Below are 18,827 nucleotides of genomic sequence, written 5' to 3'. Positions count from 1 at the left end.
TCATTAGTCATATAGTTTGTAATTGTGTATATTTATGTTTTATATGAAAACAATAGAAATTTACATATGTAACAAAAACTACAACTTCGTCAATAATGTCTCAGTTTGCCTCGAGACCTTGCAAAAATTTGCAGTATTTCTACAATTGTTCATTGTCTATTTAAGATGATTTATTGTAGAATTTGTAATACAAATTCCATAACATTGAATCTTTCAAGGTTTCAAGTGTTGTTTAGGAACCGAAACAAAAATCACCAATTCTGGGTTCCAGAAAATAGATTTGGGATCGAACCGTATAATAGTCTCATAACTTGCTATAATGTTCAATGTGTATGTCACACCTCTACACTAGTGAAAATGTGAAATACACTAACAAATTAAAGTGAAGCAATTGTTTGAAAATGTGTGGTTTGGATTGATTAGATTTTAAGGACGACAAAGCTCAGATTAATTGGTAAGTCGTTTCTCCTTCAAAGAACATGTCTAGGAGGTGTGTATGAATTCTAACTAACTAAAAATACATATCATAAATTGAGGTAAAAATTATGAAGACATGACAGAAGCATTCAGAGTGGTAGAAACAATACAAGGGTGAAAAGTCTATTTTGGTGAAGCTGGTCCCATATTCTGTACAGGAGGAGCGGCCAATTCCACCATATTCCGGCTACTGGAATTTAGGTCTTGAGATCTTTCGCGGATTTCTCTGTATTCTTGACACATGGCGCATAAGTGACAGAAGAAATGTGTGACAAAGTCTCCACATGGTGCTTCCTGCATCCCAAACACAAGATGCTGAGATTTATATGCCAGACTTATGTTATCGAAAGCTTTCGTGCACATGGTATGATGCTGTAAAACTTGGTAACTGAAGCTGCATTAATTGATTAATGTGGCCATGTGATATCATGCTGTTAAAATTGATTAACTGAAGCAACATTAATTGAGTAACGTAGTCATGTGATATCATGCTGTAAAAAGTAAATATTGAAGATGGATGCATTGATTGAGTAATGTACTTAATTTGAACTTATCATGGTTAACGATCCTAGCAGATAAGGGGGTCTCATTTAGATTAGCTTGCGTCAGACTCACAAATAGTAACACAGACCTCAAATAACAGGAAATAAAGATCAAGTGGACAAAGATAGAAACAGAACCGAAGAAGTACATCAAATTTACGAGTGCAAAACTAGAACCCATAACCGTACAAGGGACATAACACCCTAACTGGTCGAAACCAACTGATTCTAAGACAAATTGATTATATTATTACTGGTCGTGATGCAACGTAATACTATGTCCATGCAACATAGTCCATGAAGGGCATTTAGAACTAATGGAGGGGAAACATAACCAAGAAGCTTAAAGAAGACGTATCCCTTGAAACAATATCTTTGATCAACATAAATGGTCAAGCCGAATACATTGAATAGACAAGAAATTAAGTCATACCTCCAAATTGTAGTTTTCCCTTAAAGTCCTCCGATAGCCACATGCATAACAGGCAACAAGGCATCCAGGGGCGCCCAACATAACACCTTCCGTCATCACACAGCATAGAGTATTCACAAGAGCCCATAATACAAAATGCATCATACACGATCCTATTAGAGTTCCAGAACCCAAAGACTCTGCGTTTCTCCCAAAAAGATAGCACGGGCAAATAAGCCCAACACAACCTGTCACATAAATAATATCAACCCAGCAATTACTTGACTAATATATATTTCAGAAAACATATTCTCAATGTATATTTCAGAAAACATATTCTCAGTGAACCACTCAGAATGAATGCATCATAAAGCATTGAAATCATATGCAAGCCTTTTTTCTTTTATAAACAGAAATCTTAGGCAGACCAATTCCCATGCAGCACTAATCATGAGCAACTTACATCACTCAAGGAAATCACGATTTCTTTAATGAGCGAGCACATTGAGTTAGCTAAATGCACTGCAATGCTCAATATCTGGTCTATAGATTGAGATTAGAAAATAACTCATAAAAACACTTTTTCCACACAATTGCCTATAACTAATCATTTAACCGCATGCATATCACACTAATTTGCAAGGCATGATCCAACACTCCAGCACTATCAAAAAGCACCTTTCATTCACTTTTTTGCTTCTGATAAATCAAGATCACAGGGCATAAAGTAGCATACAGCTCTGCATATCATCGAAACAAGCACAGATTCCCGAAGACCACTGCCCTGGAACACTACTGTCGTGTTGTGGTCTGGGATCAACATCTGCAGGCATTGGTACTGCATCTGCTTCTGCATCTGACTGCCCGAGGGGGGTGTAACGTGGTGGAACATATGCGTTCTGGCCCACCATATTACTTGAAGACCAGAGAATTCACAGCTCTGTCCTGTTCACAAGCTTGAGCAGCAATCTGCACCAAGCATTCAGAAGAGAGTCAAATAAAACTGATATCATGTCAAAGTTCCATGTAGAATTGCATTCTGTTATTTTCTCATCTTAATGACAAAATTGCATTCAACTCACTACTGGCTACTGAACTTTTTTGTTAAACAGAAATCTTCTGCTATGCTATTTATGCAAACCGTTCCTTCCAAAACTTAAAAGATCACCCAAAGTGCACAGCATTAACACCATTTCACCCCCTATTATGAACACAGCATACAAATTTAGGCATGTGGATACAAATGAAAAAACCATTCAACAAAGCAAGTGACCTATTGCTAACCCCAAAGTCAAAATAATTCCCAGACAACTTCTTCAATTTAATTTTTCCCTAAAATCATTTAACCCTAAAAGTTCCAAGTAAGATTGAACATTGAGATATTATCATTATGCCCCAAGGGAAATGACAATGCAAAACTTCCTTTAGGGGAATGTAAACCTAAATTAAATCGCTTGGCCAAAAAATTGAACAATATTTATTCAAAATCTAACAAAATTGTATCTCAGTCAGATTTTTACAAAGGCTTCTCTTACGAATTCTAAAAGAGCATCACCGGTAAATAACCCAATAAAAAATCTGTCAAGAGGCCAAGCAGGATCATGAACAGCAGCGAATCTGTCATCTAAATAAAAAAATCGCAAGACTCACAACATTATCACAAGCGCACAAAAAAGAAAAAAGAAGAAAAAGCAGTAATAAAAGGATATGGCTTTAATTTCCAGAAAGTACACAGCATTTGCCCAAATCTAATCTCAAGCACAAAACTAAGTGCAAGATTCAGGAAATAAACCTTGTAGTGAGAATTCAAGATCAAATTTTGAAATTTGGCAAGAGCGGAAGTAATTTTGGGAATTAATTAGCCGGAAAAGGATACAGTAAAGAAAAGATGAAATGCATAGACATTGTTGAATGAGATAATGATAATCAGTGGAAGTTGAGAAACTGCAGAGAATTGTTCACAATTTTCAAATTTGAGGAGAGAGATTATAAATGATTGTAGTCTGATTAAAATCTTAATTTATTTTATTCAAGTCTGAAATACTTAAAAAGATTGCATAACTGTTATTTTTCCGAAATGAATTTCGTTACACTCAATAAAGAATTATAATTATAAAGTACATACGTCTGGAATTTTTCCGAAATGAATTTCCTTACACTCAATAAGGAATAAATAATGATATAAACTCGACAGAAAATTTTCAGATATTGGTTGATTGTTACCTGATTTTTTTTATATTGAGCACATATTTGAATGCGATAGCGATATTTTTGAATTTCGAGTATCACTAATATCTAATTGTCCGATTTAAACAGTCAAATTCATTTAAAATTCAGTAATAGGATAATTACTTAATTAGCCATTAGGCAAACCAATAATCCTCTCCTTCTCAATCTCACGCTCTCAGATTTATTCTTTCTCGTCTCTACTCTCTATCATATACCCACTCCGGACCGCCTGCACCACCGTCTCTACTTTCTCACCCGCTCAGATAACACTCGCCCGCCCACACGCCTCCCGTCGTAGTCCACCGCTGACTGCCAACTACCTTTGTTCAAAATACAATTTGTGTTCTAGATTGATTGTTTAGGATTTAATATACATGTTTGGGCGTTTTGGGTGTCTCATTTAGGGGTGATCAAACAATCTGAAAACCGAATATCCGAACTGAATCAAACCGAAATTTTGAAATTCGGTTTGGTTTGGTTTTGAAAGTATAAATTTTTGGTTTTCTCAGTTCGAAGGTAAAAAAACGGAAAAACCGAATTATATTTTAATATAATATATTTAACTAGCATTCTGCCTCATTCACTCTTCAATCATTCTTCCCTAACCCTAATTTCACCGCCTTCAATTTGCTGGTTACAGTGGGATCGAATCTGTCCTTGGTTGGGAAATGGCAGGGGTGGACGTCCTTCAGATTTTTATTAATTTGCAGATAATATGGGGCTCACAGAGGCAATAAAAAATTGTCACCTTACACTCGGTTTCTCATATCATAAATATTTTTACCTGTGTGTTGTAGAGTAGAACATGCATAAAACCTTATCAATTGACAAACTAAGTTCAAATTGACCGCTGTTTTTATATTGTAATCAATCAACTTGGAAAAGGAGGTTACATATAACCTAATATGTTAGGTCCAATTCCATGATATGGTCTTCAGAAGCCTCAAGCCGCGGTATCTTTATAGTGGGCGGCGCAGCAGCTCTCTGGCGATACTTTTCTGGGCTGAAAACGATGTACGCATTCCAGCTCCGGTCGATTTCCAGGTGGTACAGATGCACTCCGGCAGCATAACCCCCAAGGAGCTGATAAGACCTCTCAGATTGATCCATTGCAACACACACTTCTTCTGTGCCTGCGTACATTTATATAATCATATATACTTAGAAACTCAGAGAATGAGAATGCGAGACTCACACGCAGCTTGTTCAATCTGCGTTTGGTAAATGAATTCCAAAACTGCGGATATTTCTTTCTCAAACTGATAAAAAGGCCCATTTTGGAAGTTCATTTTTCTCAACTTGCAAACTCCTTCTCCGAGCTCCATCATCGCTCCCTTGTGATTCTGCGTAGAGTCATTTCCCGCATAAAAATAAATTTGAATGATGTGTTTCAATGTATTCAGTATGCATACTAACATGGTTGAAGAGGTGATGGAAGCCGACGGCGCACTGAAGAATGGCGTGGAGGAGAGTGCGCGTGGGCTCTTGGGAGTTGTTCCACAGGTTTTCGAGAACGTCGTGGCATTTGTAGTAATCCCTTTTGTTGAAGAGCGAAACTGCTTCGTCGAAGTTACAGATTTCATCGTCGTCGTCGTCAGTGATTTGGCCGCGGGTGGTGATGCGGTAGGACTTGGTTACTGAGGATTCGATGAGCTTCTGTGAGTTATGGGAGATGATATTTGGACTGGAAAATGGTGGGGAATAAGTGGTGAAGAAGGCTTTGGTGTTGAATGATTTGAATGATATTGATTGCGGTGGGAGAGAAGATGAGAAAGCAGCCATTCAAATTTTGCTCTCTTTCTGCCTTGTGGTAGACGCTGCATTTTCTCGACTAAAATATCTTTGTGGAACTGGTGGGAGTATCATTTCTCATTTTATTCTTTTCGTATCATTATTGTTCACATATAATTTCTTTTTCAAGAATTGCAAATTTGATTGTATTAGGCGAATAAAGAACATATATTTATGGTCTTTTATCAAATTTGACTATTTTGATTTATTCTCATGTCTTACTCGTCTCTCATTGCTCTGTTAACACCAGTTTTAAAATAATCTTAAATCTTTTTTAGTAATAATTTTTTCATAATCTCAAAAAAAATATTTATATAGGTTTTATATAGTTTATACTCCCTCCGTCCCGCTTTAAGAGTCCCGGTTGAGTCGGACACATGTTTTAAGGAAAAAGTGGTTAGTGCGTAATAAATAAATATTGTAGTGAATGTTGGGATCCACTTTTAGTTGAATGTCCAATAAATAAATATTTTAGTGGATGTTGGAACCCACTTTTAACACTTTTTTATTAGTTGTAGTGGTTGTTGGGACCCATTTTTAACACTTTGTAGGCATTTTTTATTAATTTATCTCAACCGGGACTCCTAAAGCGGGACGCCCAAAATTGATCAACCGGGACTCCTAAAACGGGACGGAGTAGTATCATATTAGATGATAGAAATATACATATAGTTCAAATCACACCTTGATTTTAAACATAAAACATTGTACTAATGCTTAAAAAGTAAATGTCAAAATCGGTTTTGAATATATGGCCATTTTACGATTTTGGTCTCAGATATTATATTTTTGAATTTTTGCATCACAAACATTTCAACTTGTATCACAATCGGTCCAAAACTGACAATTTCGTCAAATTGTAACAGGCAATGGTCAACTTGAGGGGGAGTGTTCGAAATATAAGAAATAAATAATCACCCACTATTTATTATAATGGAGTTCCTAGGGTACATTCATTGTTGAAGAGTTCGTAGAATGTAAAGTTCCAAACTTCTTTATCGCTGTAGTTGAAGAGTCTCAAACATCCTTACAAATAAGAGTGATGAGTATATTATTGATACAATGAGATAAAAAAAAGTAATTCTATCTACACTTTATCCTTCCAAATATTTATCCAATCTTTCTCTACCTCTTTCCATTAGAGCATCCGCAGCAGTGAGAAGGACGGTGCTCGTCCGTCCGTACCGCTGGACAAAGCTCGTCCGTCCACCGCTGGAGGTCGTCCGTCCGTGCCGCTGAGCACAATTAGGTGGCAGCTTTTGATTGGCCAACGGCATAGCCGTTGGCAATTTCGTTTTTTTATTTTATTTGAAAAAAAAAATTCGAAATTTATTTTAAAAAATGTTTTTAAATAAAAAAAAAATATTTTCCCACTTCCCAAAAAAATATATCCGTTTTCTACCCACTTTTAATTTATTTTTCAATTTTTTTTCCCCAAAATTCACATTTTCATCTATAAATACCCCAACTCCAACACAAAAAAAATCACATTCTCATCTATTATCTATTCTATCATCATCTACATTCTCTCATCTTTTTTCCTCATACTCTCTCATCTAAATTCTCACCACACTACACAATGTCCGGCTCCGGCGATCACCCTTCCGGCAATCGCGGTTGGAACCACGATTGGTTCGACTCCGAGGCCGGATATAGTCCGGAAACCCAATTTACGGCCCCTCCTCAAACCCAAGGTTCGCAAGCTCCGGGTGGCTACCGTCCTTACCCGTTGCACGACCTAAACGCCCCCGGGTTCGGGTGGGCACCCGAACCTGGATCGGGAGAGAGCAACAGCTCTACTCCTACTCCTACTTCTGTTCCTACTCCTCCTGTTCGTGGCACCCGCACCCCGTACACTGCGGGTGAGATGATGGCGATGTTCAAAGCCTACTTGGCAGTCTCCGAAGATCCGGACGTCGGCACGAACCAAACCGGGGATACGTATTGGTGGCGCATCACTCGCCTCTACAATGAAACCCGGCCGGCGGGAACCATCTATCGCAATGATAGTATGGTTCGCAATTGCATCTACAGATGCAACGAGGCAATCGGGAAGTTCCAGGGGATTTACCTCCAGGAAGAGCGGTCGGCGGGGAGCGGCACGAACGAGCTCGACATCGTCACTGCCGCCTTGGCGGCATACCAACGGGAGGAGTTCAAACTGTTCAAGTACCTCGATTGTTGGCAGGAGGGGCGCCAACATCCGAAGTATAGGGGCGGCATAGCAGCATCCTCCTCCAGCTCCTCCAGCAAACGGTCCAGGTCAGTTGCCCTATCCGACGGCGTCTCCGATGATATGGCTACCCAGCTTGCCGGAGCTAACTTGGGTAGCCTCGACGCTGGCCCGAGCAGTTCCCGCCCGCAAGGAAGGAAGAAGGCGGCGGCCAACCGCCCCCGCCGTCGCGCCTCGACTCCATCCGCCCCCACCGCCCCCGCTCCCTTTGTGCCTCCTCCACCCCCGAACAACACGTTGTGGGCCATCTTGAGTCAACTCTATATGAACGATACGTCTCGGATGACTCCGGATCAACTTGCAACACATGAGCAAATGATCTGGGGTCTCAAGAGGCAATTGGGGATAGAGGACTAGTCTTCCACAGTCTTCCACGTGTGTAATTTTTAATTTCTAGGATTTTAATTATGTATTTTTTATTTTCTAGGATTTTAATTATGTATTTTTATTTTTTAGTATTTTAATTATGTAATTTTTTATTTTTTAGGATTTTAATTATGTAATTTTTATTTTTTAATGTATTTTTATAATGTAGAAATGTTTTTAATAATTGGAGTATTTAAATTGAATAATAGAATTGTGGGACCCTTGAGCTTGTCCTTAGCTAAGAGCACGGATGTGGGTGTTGTGCTCTTAGCTAAGGATAAGGAGTAAAAGTGGGTCCGGGCCCACCTCCGTGCTCTTAGCTAAGAGCACGGATGGGGATGCTCTTAGCTTCTTTAAGAAATGCAAAAGGTAAAATTTGACCATAAAACTAAAAGGGATGAAATGGAAAAGAAACTATCAAAAGGTACAAAATATCTGAATAAATTAAAGAGTAAAGGTCAAAATTGGTTCTGAACATATGGTTATTTTACGTTTTTGGTCATAAACATTATCTTTTGGATTTTTTGGTCCTACACATATGAAAATATGATCATGTTGGTCCTGCACATATGGAAATTTGATCATTTTGGTCCTCCGTCAACATTTCTCATAAAAACTAACGGTCAACGGGTTTAATCCCGATTTTGACCAAATCCTTCCTCGCTCTTCTCGCCGCCTCCGCCTCTGCATTGCCGGGCAAACCAGCAAAACCCGCCGTTCAGATCAATTTCAATTCAGTCCTCGTAGCTCTCCTCGATTCGCATTACACCGAGCTCTCCGAGCTCGTCAAGAAGGCGCTGCTCCTGCAAACGCTCGAAGACGCCGTCGCCAACCACAACATTTCATATTCGCCCCCAGGAATGAGGCGTTGGAGCAGGATTTGGACCCATGAATTCAAGCAATTTCTGTTGGAGCCACGGAATCTCAAGTCTCTCCAAAATCTTCTTCTCTTCCACATGATTCCCACTCGCATTCAGTCCAATCACTAGTGGAAGAGAAGCTAGTTCACCACTCCAGCCTCTGTCGCAACGCCGCCGGCGAATTGATTCCAATCCAAGTGAAAAACGGAGAGAAAATCGTCGGCACGGTTAGGGTTATCAAATCCGACGACATCGTCCGCCCCGACGGAATCATCCACAGCATTGAGAAGCTCCTAATCCCCAAATCCGTCCAGCACGAATTCAATTCGCGCCGCAGCCTCCGCGCAACCTCTGCCGTGATTCCGGAGGGAGCACCGAAGGTCGATCCGCGGACTCACCGCCTGAAGAAATCTGCACCGTCCGCCCCCGCACCGCACCAGAAATATCAATGGGTCAAAGTAAATTTCACCGCACCGGATTCCGGTGCCAGTGCGGTGTGACGTTTTGCGGGACCCATAGGTACCCCGAGAAGCATGGTTGCAGCTTCGATTTCAAGTCGGTGGGGCGGGAGGCCATCGCGAAGGCCAATCCGGTGGTCAAAGCCGAGTATTTTGAGAGGATATGATGATGATGAAAGCTTAGATGAATGGATGGTGAATTCAATTAGGGAGAAATAATTGATTATAAAAATAATTAGGGTATTAATTAGGGAGTAAAAAATCAGAATTAAAAGTTAAGTTGGTCAAAATCGGGATTAAACCCATTGACCGTTAGATTTTAACGGAAATGTTGACGGATGACCAAAATGATCAAATTTTCATATGTGCAGGACCAAAAAATCCAAAAGATAATGTTTAGGACCAAAAACATAAAATGACCATATGTTCAGGACCAATTTTGGCTTTTACTCTAAATTAAAACTTTATGTTTATGAAGTGCCGTAAATATACATTGTGCATTCATCAGATACCAAATTTTTGGAACACTTTTATTTTCTTCATTGCCCTTACACGAATGTATCATTTACTAAACATTTCCTAATTCTAATTTCCACGTTACCCTCACACAGTAATATATATATAGATGAAACTGGTGAAATCACACAATTTTGTAATCAATATTACAGATTCTTGGTTGGTGAAATACTGTTATTATAATTAATATCCTGCAAATATTATATTCTATCTCAAACTACCAATTAAAAAAGGATTCCGTACAACCTGCCAAAAAAATCAATAATTTCCGATTTTTTTACAAGTTGCGTCTATAGTGAGTGGCCCATTCAACAAACTTGTAGAATTCCATTAAATCAAGGTGTGATTTGTCAGCATGACTACTCTCATCAAATTCATTGCCCATTCTTTTGCCAACGTGTATCTCTAAACCAACATTCAATCATTCATTGCCTTGACAGTGAAACTATGCAAGCTTAGAGTTTATGTGTTTATACTTATAGATTATAGAAGCTGAGAAAATATTTTTGTGCGGAGTTATGACTTGTCACTAATATTTAATCACTTCTATCATTGACATGACTCTAGGATATAATGACCGTAACAAATTTAAAATGGTAAAGTATGGAGTACATAATACTCCTATTATAGAATCAAGTTTTGGCTAACTACTACTCCGAGATGGATCATGACAAAAAAAATTTACTATAGTGAAATACTATAAAATGGAATATAGTGAAATACTATAAAATGTCAGATATACATTTTCACTAATGAGAAGTACAAATTTGAGTAGATTTATTCTTTCCGAGATGGATCATGACAAAAAAAATTTATATAACACATAACTATATTAGTTCGCAAAATACTACATTAATATCAGTTGTCATCACATAATGTACTATATATATTAGTTTTGACTCAATATCAGTTAACTGATTCATAAATTTCTTTTTCTGTCTTTGTATCAGTTTCTAACTCAATATCAGTAACTATATATTTTGTAATGTGAACTAATATTAATATATCACTAAACTGATATGATTTTCAGTTTTTAAAATCCTCATTTTAAAAAGTTGAAAAAGGTAGAGATGAAGAGAAATTTATAGTGTAGGAAGTTGAAAAAGCAACTTATGTTCAAATTTAGATAAGAAACATACACAATTAATAACACAACCTTTACGTGGTATGAATAAGGAAATTGGAGACAAATTGTAAAGTAGAAAAACATGGCATGAGAAGACTAGACAGACAACATAAGCACGATCCAGTGAGCGGCAAGGAGAAAACAGCCCAAATTCTCATGCCACAAACGCCACCGACAAGCGTGCCGAATGATCAGTCGCCAGCGGCGGCTTCCCCGCCCTCGGTGGCCTACCACCCACATGCCCCCCCTCCACACACTTCACCGGCTGCGGCCCCACGCTCACCGCCTTCTCCTGCCTGCAGCTCATCATCAGCAGCCCCTTCTTCTTCCCCCCTTCCTCCTCCTGTCTAACAAACGCCGCCCTCCCGATTTCCGACAAGTTCGACACGCTCGCCCTGTCGAACCCCTCCGCCGTCGTCACGCTCCAGTCGATGCTCACCTCGCTCGGCGCGTAGCACTCCGTCCCCGCCACGCTCGGCGTCGGCGGCTCGTCCACGCTCCTCCTCCCCCCGTACTGACCACCGAATCGCCTCGCGTTGAACCCGGGAGCCTCGTCGAGCGAGTCCCTGCGCCTGTACATGGGATACGAGGTCGTCTGGGTGGAGAAGCTCTCGATCTCGAAGAGATCAGAGCTTGCATCACTGACGACGTCGTCATCCGTGTTCACCACGCGCAGGACAGGTGGCACCACCGCCTCGTGGACCGGCTGGAAGACTTCCAGCGAATCACGAGGCGGCTCTTCCACTGGATTCAAAATCAAGGTATTAGGCTTTGTGATGATTGGTTTGAGGACAGGCTTAGCCACCACCTGGCTTGCATTAGTGTTCAGGAGCGGGAAGGAGAAACTTCCCGCTCCGTCCACAAACGGCCGCCCAGAGGCCGATATCCGCTGCTGGCGCGGCGGATCGGCCTGTGGAAAACCGTCCACGGATCTAATTATCTCCACCACGTCCTTTCTAGCTGAGCAATTCCTAGACAGCGGTTTCGCCTTGTAATTCCTGCACATATAATTGGCTTGATTCTCGGAATCGGAGGTGGTGGCGTCCTTGACATCAACGGATTTCTTGCCGGTGCAGCAGCATTTCCGGCCGAAGCTCCATTTCCTGGCGGCGGAGCTTCTCCTATTCCCATCGTTGGAGTGGAAGTTTCTGAGGGAGACTCCAACGGCGCCCGGGGGATTGGCGAGGAGGCCGGTCTGGCTGTTCCAGCTGGCCTCGGAGGAGGCGGTGGGCGTGGCGTGGAACGACCTGGTCCGGAAATTCCGGGCGGGGTAGCCGTCGGTGGAGGAGACAGAGGACAATCTGGGAACAGAGAGCATGTCATGGGGGATGGGTTGCTTCTTCATGATCTGTTTGGGGTCGGTGTTGTGTTCGCTGAAATAGCGCTGGGCGTCGAAGATGCTTATCTCCGTGTCTTCGATCTTTTCTTGGGATTTTTTATCGTTTGGTTTGAGGTAGGAGGAGAAAGATGCATCTTGAAAAGTGGTGGCATTGGTGTGAGTGTGAGTGTGAGGAGATGAAGAAGATCTGTAATGAAGAGGAGTTTCCAAGACAGGAAACATGGGCTGCTGCTGCTGCTGTGTAGAATTGTACTTGAAGCTTTTCAACATTGATGGTGGATCCATCTTACACTGTTAGCTAAGGGAACTCAAAATGTGTGTGTGTGTGTGTCACAACTCAAATAAGCTCTGCTCAATTTGTGTGTATAAGTAGAGATACTCATACTCTCCCTTCCCTCCGCCTAATTATATTTATTTTATCACAATGTAAACAAAAATAAAAGATAGCCTGACTCAATTATGAGAAGCAAAATCATTAAATTCAGATTAGATATAACATATTCTACTGATAAGAAAACAGTTTGGGCAATAAATTAACTTCCAAACTCGCATTAATACAAAAGGGCCATCCTACTGACATTAAAATCATGTTGGTATATTTAGAGGGGCCTAGACAAAATGACTCAATGTACAATTTGATAAAATAAATTGGTGACCTCCTGGATACAGTTTTTTTTGGAAAAAAATATAGAAATAGGAAAAGATATATACTTGGGTAGCTCATGCATGAATCTTGGTTGAGTGGTCAGTATTCTGCCACGTCATTATTTTCTTGGTTTATTTCACCAGACATGTATAGACTATAGTTTGATTCAGTTGATCTCAGATCTTACACTTGCATTAATATTTTCTTACATTCTTGCATTTTTCAAGATTAATTCATCTTGCCCTGTTTCATGAATGTTGGAAAGGTGCGTGGAGGCACTTGCCATTTCAACGAATTTGGCCTTTGGTCTTTGAATTATGCTTAACATTTTACAGTTTGTGGTACTTCTACATATTAGAAGAAAGACGATTTATATTTGACGACAGTAGTCAATCTAAAAACATTAGCTACGTACAGTTGACTTGTCTTTTTATTTTTGTTGTAATTTATGTTCTATTGTTTTATTCATTTACATGAATATGGTAATAAATAGAATGTCGTATGTATATATATGACTTGGATTTTTTTTTCATATTTATAACAATTGCAAGAAAAATTCGTGTACTTTTCTAAGACATAGATTGTGTAAGTTACTTTGGACGAAACAAGAACTCTGGGATGAAGCAACGTGTAGTCGCTAGCTCCTTGGATTACGAAATGAGTAGTTCCGTGGAACTACGAGTTGTGTTTATATTTGTTGTTGGATAAGCAAGAACAAATTAGATTTGATAGTAATTATCAAGTGAAAGCGTTGTTGGATATAATTGTGCACCTACTCTTCAATATATCAGTGTCAATATTGTTCAAAGTGATACTCCCTCCGTCCTAGAAAGATTGTCTCATTTCCTTTTTCATACTCGTTTTGCAAAAATAATAGTAATAAATAGTTAAAGTAAAGAGAAAGTGAAGTAAAAAAGAGAATAATGTAGAGAATGATCTTATCTACATTATTTTTTCTCTTATTTTACTCTCTTTCAACTTTACCTATTTATTATTATTTTTGCAAAACGAGTGCAAAAAATGAACTGAGACAATCTTTCTGAGACGGAGGGAGTAATGTGCAAATTATTTGAAGGTGTTGTCAAAGACAGCACAAGGATCATGAGGTAGCCATAGTAGTAATCGATGGAAACCAGCTAATAATTCGAAAAAATGATTTGTTGATACGACACATATGTGTGCTCTGTAAGGATACATTTTCCAACTTACAAGTCTTTTGTAGGTAGAAAACAACGTATTGGAGACTAAGTCTTTTACGAGGTGGTTGGTGTAGGTAATGTGTTCGAACTATTTGAATGATATTGTGAAGATAATTGAATCTTTGATTTGAGTGATTATTTTTGCATTTTTAAGGAACACAGGAGTGCATAAATCACTTTGCATTCATCACGCATGGATCACTGTGCATTTGTTTTGAAGATTATTTTGCTTGAACGTTTCCAAGTTTGTTGATGATTAGCGGGTTTTAAGTGCTTCGACACATTATGAGAAAATCGTTTTATTTTTTACACTAGCCGGGTCATAATTTGTGTAGGGGAAAATGGGTTTTACTCGATCTTACTCCTTACAATTAGTTAGCTTTAATATTTTTCTTGTAATTTTCATTTCATTTTTACTTCTTTTCTTTCCGTTGTAATAGACAAAATATCGTCCTTACACCATATGACTTTTTCTCATATTTCTAATCATTAATACTATTACATTTTTATGTGTAGACGTGTCTTATGCAAATACCATAGGATGAGATTATATTTATAGCAATTAGTACAATTAAGAATTGGCTAATTGCAGACAATCTAAACGTGATTTCTTGGAAAAGAATGAAAACAAAAGCACACTCTGATCTTTGCATTAATCATATATTTACCAAGATAAGATGCAATCTTGGTAGTTATGAACAATGTCCATATTATAATTAGTAGCATTAGATATATCTGCAAGCCCACACCCGGAGTATTTGATTTGGTGATTGAGATTTCATAAATTTTTCAAAGCTTGGCCCCATTACCTTAAAATATTGACTTAAGGTAATAAGCACTTTCTGTCTGTTTCTTGGACAGCAGAACAAAGTGTAGTCTATTAAAAGATAATGATTTCCAACATGATTGCTAAAAATTCATGGTCATCTTATCACCTTTTTATGACACTAGCAAAAGTTTCAAATCATTCAAAATGACCATTCCATTATATATCTTGGTTTTGTCTCTAAACAATAATCCCCTTCAATCCATGTGGGCTTCTCCATTATACAACCATGCATGTCCGCAGCTTCTAGCTAGGTAGTGCATCAACTCAAACTCGAGTAGCTTATCATCAAGTTTTGGATCAATCCTATTTGAATTGAGGGTTAATCCAAATCGGATTAGAATTTTATTGGATTCGAAATTGTTAACCCTAATCCTAAACGTGTGGGTTTCGAACCAGCCCAATGACTAATTGGATTGCTAACTATAAAATTACTCATATTATTGTGAGAATTTTGGAAATACACTTAGATCTCAAACCTTCTAATATAGTAAAATTTATGACATATGATTAATCCATCCCGAGCTGTTAAATTATACTACTAATATATAAGAATATTTTATGGTGAATCTTGATATTGAAAATCTGATTTAAGATTTGCACTACCTACATCCACTAAAATTCGTCCCGGTTTGACCGGGCACGGGTTTTAAAAAATGTAATGGAAAGTGAGTTGAAAAAGTTAGTGGATTGTGGGTCCTACTTTTATATATTAGTTTTATAATAAAATATAGTAGGAATGAGTTAGTGGAATATGAGGTCCACTACCAAAAATGGTAAAAGTGAAATGAGACAAATTTTGGGGACGAACGGAAATGGGAAAATGGGACAAATTTTCGACGGAGGTAGTAATATTAAAATGAAATATAAACTTATCCATTAATACATATATATGCGTATATTATAAAAGATTAAATATAAAATGAAAGATTTAATATTTTTCGTTAAATTATTTATAGTATAAAAATAATTATTGAAGTTTCAAATAGTTGTCAAATAAAGCGGAATAATAGACAATGCTTGCATACTGCATTTAGGTACAACACATTGGGCCAACATGTCGTGTTTCGGATTAGCTCTACTTGGATTACATGTTAATCGGGTGCAAGTTAATCGAGTTGTGATTTTGCTGGGTTCAAAATTTACAATCATAACCCGCTACATTTAGTGGGCTATTCGAGCCAGTTTATAAATTTCGGGTTACTTTGATATTACTGCTTATTAGAAATAATTTTCGAGTTCTCATGTGTGTGACAGTACACGTCACATGATTTTTTTATATATACAACAATTTTAAGTAGATGCATGGATGTGTGAATTTGAACTTTGGGGTTAAATTAGGTATGATAGCATATATAAGAGTATATCACATAGTTTGGTGGGCTCTTAATTTCACAATTATTAAGAACTTTTTTCTTTTGGCTATGAGCACACATGAATGAGGAATGTCATTCCAAAATGTGTGTGGGCTAGGGTTAGATCAGAGCTACCATGAGTTGCTGTTGTCTTGGGGACAAGTTTCATTGTATTCCTTTACTCCTTAATTTAATTATCATATCTCCAAAGTGGAAGGGGATGGCTACTTGGATTTACTAAATTATCTTGCATCAAGGTAATCTTTATCAAAAATAGAGCATACACAGGTCAACATTTTCTTCACTTTGATGCCAACATATATGCATTGTATCGCCTCCAAAATTCGAGAACATACAAAAAATTAAGCATAGGAACATCAAGAAAAACAAAATAAGCTTAAATTTAAGATTATCGAAATTAATGTAAAATAGTGAATAAAATTATTGTATTATAATATTGATACATGTGTACTGGTGTTAAATAATGAAATCTTTAACCATGATAATAATTGAATTATGGGATGAATGAGGATGTTGGATCAATATAATTATAACGTAAGTGGGCTTTGATACAAGGTAAGTAAAATGAAAGAGGTGGGAAAAGAACCCCAAGTTGGTGGTGGATGAATTAAATTTTAAAAAAATGGGTGAAGTAAAGATATTTCCACTTATATTTCTGTAGTTATCTTTAAAAATTAATATTAATACACATTGTTGAAGTGAAAACAGGAATCCTGATCAAAAAGTAAATAAATTAAGCTATAACAAATTATTAAAACTAAGGGGACAAATAGAGAAGCGATTCATCCTCTTCACCACCAAAACGACTCCAATGACTGAATGATACAGACTAAACCGGATCAATAACTCGAAAAGATTTCGACTAGCAGAGAAAAAGATAATTTAATCTATATATATGATACTAGTTGTTCTCGCATTTAATATAGGACATTGAGTCCATAACATTTGAACTTTTTTAAAGGCCAACGTCCTCATTGCTCAGGGCTAATTCGATCCTTCTTTAAGGGCTAATGTCCTCATTGGTCACAGCTGATTCGATCATTTTTAAGGGCCAACGTCCTCGTTGGTCTTGACTACTTTTTTGTCAGGTCACCACTCCGTGGACCACTACTACGAGTCTCCAAGTTTTCGTTGGTCACAACCACGTTGGTAGTAGCGAATTTTTTGCCCGACCACCACTTCGAGTCGACCCAAACGTACTCATTGGTCATGGCGAGCCACGTTAGTGGTGGCGGATTCTTTGCCCAACCACCACTCTGTGGGTCACCACTCCGAGTCGGCCCAAACATACTCGTTGGTCACGGCAAGTTCATTGCCCAACCACCGTTTGGGCTCTCAATGAAAGCATTTATGATACAGACCAATAAGGATAACTCAGTCCAAAAGACTGGCCTGTTAGAAGAAAGAGCTCATTTAGTCTATATATCCCGATTATTGCCATAAGCAAGGTGGGAAATTGAGTCCGGACACTAAACCACCTCCTCATTGTGGACGTGTTTCGCCTCCAAAAATCGACGGTGTTGATTGGATTCCATCTCGATCGAGGTTTTCTCGCATTGCAACCACTGAATCATAGCCCCCGCCTCCTCTGCCGCTCCATCTTCACCAATTTCCTCAATAAAGATCCATCTCCAACAACTATGGCTACTGTTGTTGATGTATGAGTCCTTCGACTACTCGGAGGCTGCCCTCTCCTTCTCCGGCGAGTTGGTAGATTATCACCAAATACAATCACTCAATCAAAACCTTGTTCGACCTTTATCTCAATCAATTGTTGAATGCATTCACAACTTCAATAATAAACAGAGAATAGATGATGATCCAAACATATTACAGAAACCATTTGATATATGCTTTCCAAAATGGACTGCTTGAGAGATCTAGAAATCTACTAGTTGATCGTGGATTCATCATGTGAATTGATATTTGATGGAAAATAGGTAACTAAAAAAATATATTTTACTAGTGACTAAGCTATTTTGATATCTTTGATTGCATACACTCATCACACGTGTACTTTATATTTACTAACACCTAGATAGACTTTTCAATTAAACAATACAAATGCGTATAACTATTTTTCCAAAACTTTAATATCCTTAATATTTTCTTATTTGCAACCTATAGATTAACAATCACATGCATATAAATATATACCGAGCCCTTATAGTATTTCAATACAGAACTAAAATTAATTTTATATTATTAGATGTTAAAATAAGTGAATATGATTAAACCTTATGAATAACAATAAATAGTAAATAAAATATTAATAAAGGGACAAAATCGGCAATCTATTATAATATTATTTTTGTGATTTTTCTGATATAAATATAATGTATTAAAAATATCAACACACGTATACGACAACTTCAACATAGTTTTATTGATATTGTACAATGTACATGCATTATATTCAAATTTTTTGATG

At 38.1% G+C, this 18,827-nt stretch overlaps 3 protein-coding genes across 9 annotated transcripts; all 3 read right to left on the bottom strand.

Annotated features, from left to right (window-relative positions):
- Positions 1-419: 419 nt before the first annotated feature.
- Positions 420-3,524, bottom strand: LOC125193155 (PLAC8 family protein). 7 transcript variants are annotated; one of them, XM_089057467.1, is made up of 5 exons: positions 3,224-3,524; positions 2,937-3,055; positions 2,168-2,402; positions 1,453-1,679; positions 420-771 (listed from the first exon to the last, which is right to left on the bottom strand). In XM_089057467.1, exons 3-5 carry the CDS (start codon positions 2,340-2,342, stop codon positions 601-603), a joined length of 573 nt encoding a protein of 190 aa, XP_088913593.1. In that variant the 5' UTR covers positions 2,343-2,402; positions 2,937-3,055; positions 3,224-3,524; the 3' UTR covers positions 420-600. The 7 variants fall into 7 exon arrangements, with proteins under 7 accessions (XP_088913593.1, XP_047946861.1, XP_088913595.1 ...); XM_048090904.2 differs by having other exon boundaries at positions 2,168-2,400; positions 2,967-3,055; XM_089057469.1 differs by having other exon boundaries at positions 2,937-3,009.
- A 942-nt stretch (positions 3,525-4,466) lies between these two features.
- Positions 4,467-5,506, bottom strand: LOC125193795 (DUF309 domain protein). Its single transcript, XM_048091676.2, has 3 exons — positions 5,077-5,506; positions 4,856-5,003; positions 4,467-4,793 (listed from the first exon to the last, which is right to left on the bottom strand). Exons 1-3 carry the CDS (start codon positions 5,440-5,442, stop codon positions 4,561-4,563), a joined length of 747 nt encoding a protein of 248 aa, XP_047947633.1. The 5' UTR covers positions 5,443-5,506; the 3' UTR covers positions 4,467-4,560.
- A 5,475-nt stretch (positions 5,507-10,981) lies between these two features.
- Positions 10,982-12,900, bottom strand: PKS4 (phytochrome kinase substrate 4). The gene has a single exon (XM_048090185.2). The coding sequence runs from the start codon at positions 12,632-12,634 to the stop codon at positions 11,165-11,167; it is 1,470 nt and encodes a 489-aa protein (XP_047946142.1). The 5' UTR covers positions 12,635-12,900; the 3' UTR covers positions 10,982-11,164.
- Positions 12,901-18,827: the final 5,927 nt, after the last annotated feature.

Source organism: Salvia hispanica, chromosome 4 (genome assembly GCF_029641045.1).
Source record: "Salvia hispanica isolate PSC_SH4W2 chromosome 4, Shi_PSC_v1, whole genome shotgun sequence".
Classification (NCBI taxonomy): Eukaryota; Viridiplantae; Streptophyta; class Magnoliopsida; order Lamiales; family Lamiaceae; genus Salvia; species Salvia hispanica.
Note: the sequence above shows the minus strand (reverse complement) of the source record. Positions and strands in the feature narration are given on the sequence as shown.

Excerpts from the sequence above, each read along its gene's own strand:
- LOC125193155 (XM_089057466.1), bottom strand. The coding sequence starts at position 2,342 with ATGGTGGGCCAGAACGCATATGTTCCACCACGTTACACCCCCCTCGGG. Across the intron at positions 1,680-2,167 it reads TTTCGATGATATGCAGAGCT|GTTGTGTTGGGCTTATTTGC; the intron begins GTATGCTACTTT and ends TTTATGTGACAG. Across the intron at positions 772-1,452 it reads GGGAAAACTACAATTTGGAG|GAAGCACCATGTGGAGACTT; the intron begins GTATGACTTAAT and ends TTTGGGATGCAG.
- LOC125193795 (XM_048091676.2), bottom strand. The coding sequence starts at position 5,442 with ATGGCTGCTTTCTCATCTTCTCTCCCACCGCAATCAATATCATTCAAA. Across the intron at positions 5,004-5,076 it reads TCCATCACCTCTTCAACCAT|AATCACAAGGGAGCGATGAT; the intron begins GTTAGTATGCAT and ends GACTCTACGCAG. Across the intron at positions 4,794-4,855 it reads GCAGATTGAACAAGCTGCGT|GCACAGAAGAAGTGTGTGTT; the intron begins GTGAGTCTCGCA and ends AAATGTACGCAG.
- PKS4 (XM_048090185.2), bottom strand. The coding sequence starts at position 12,634 with ATGGATCCACCATCAATGTTGAAAAGCTTCAAGTACAATTCTACACAG.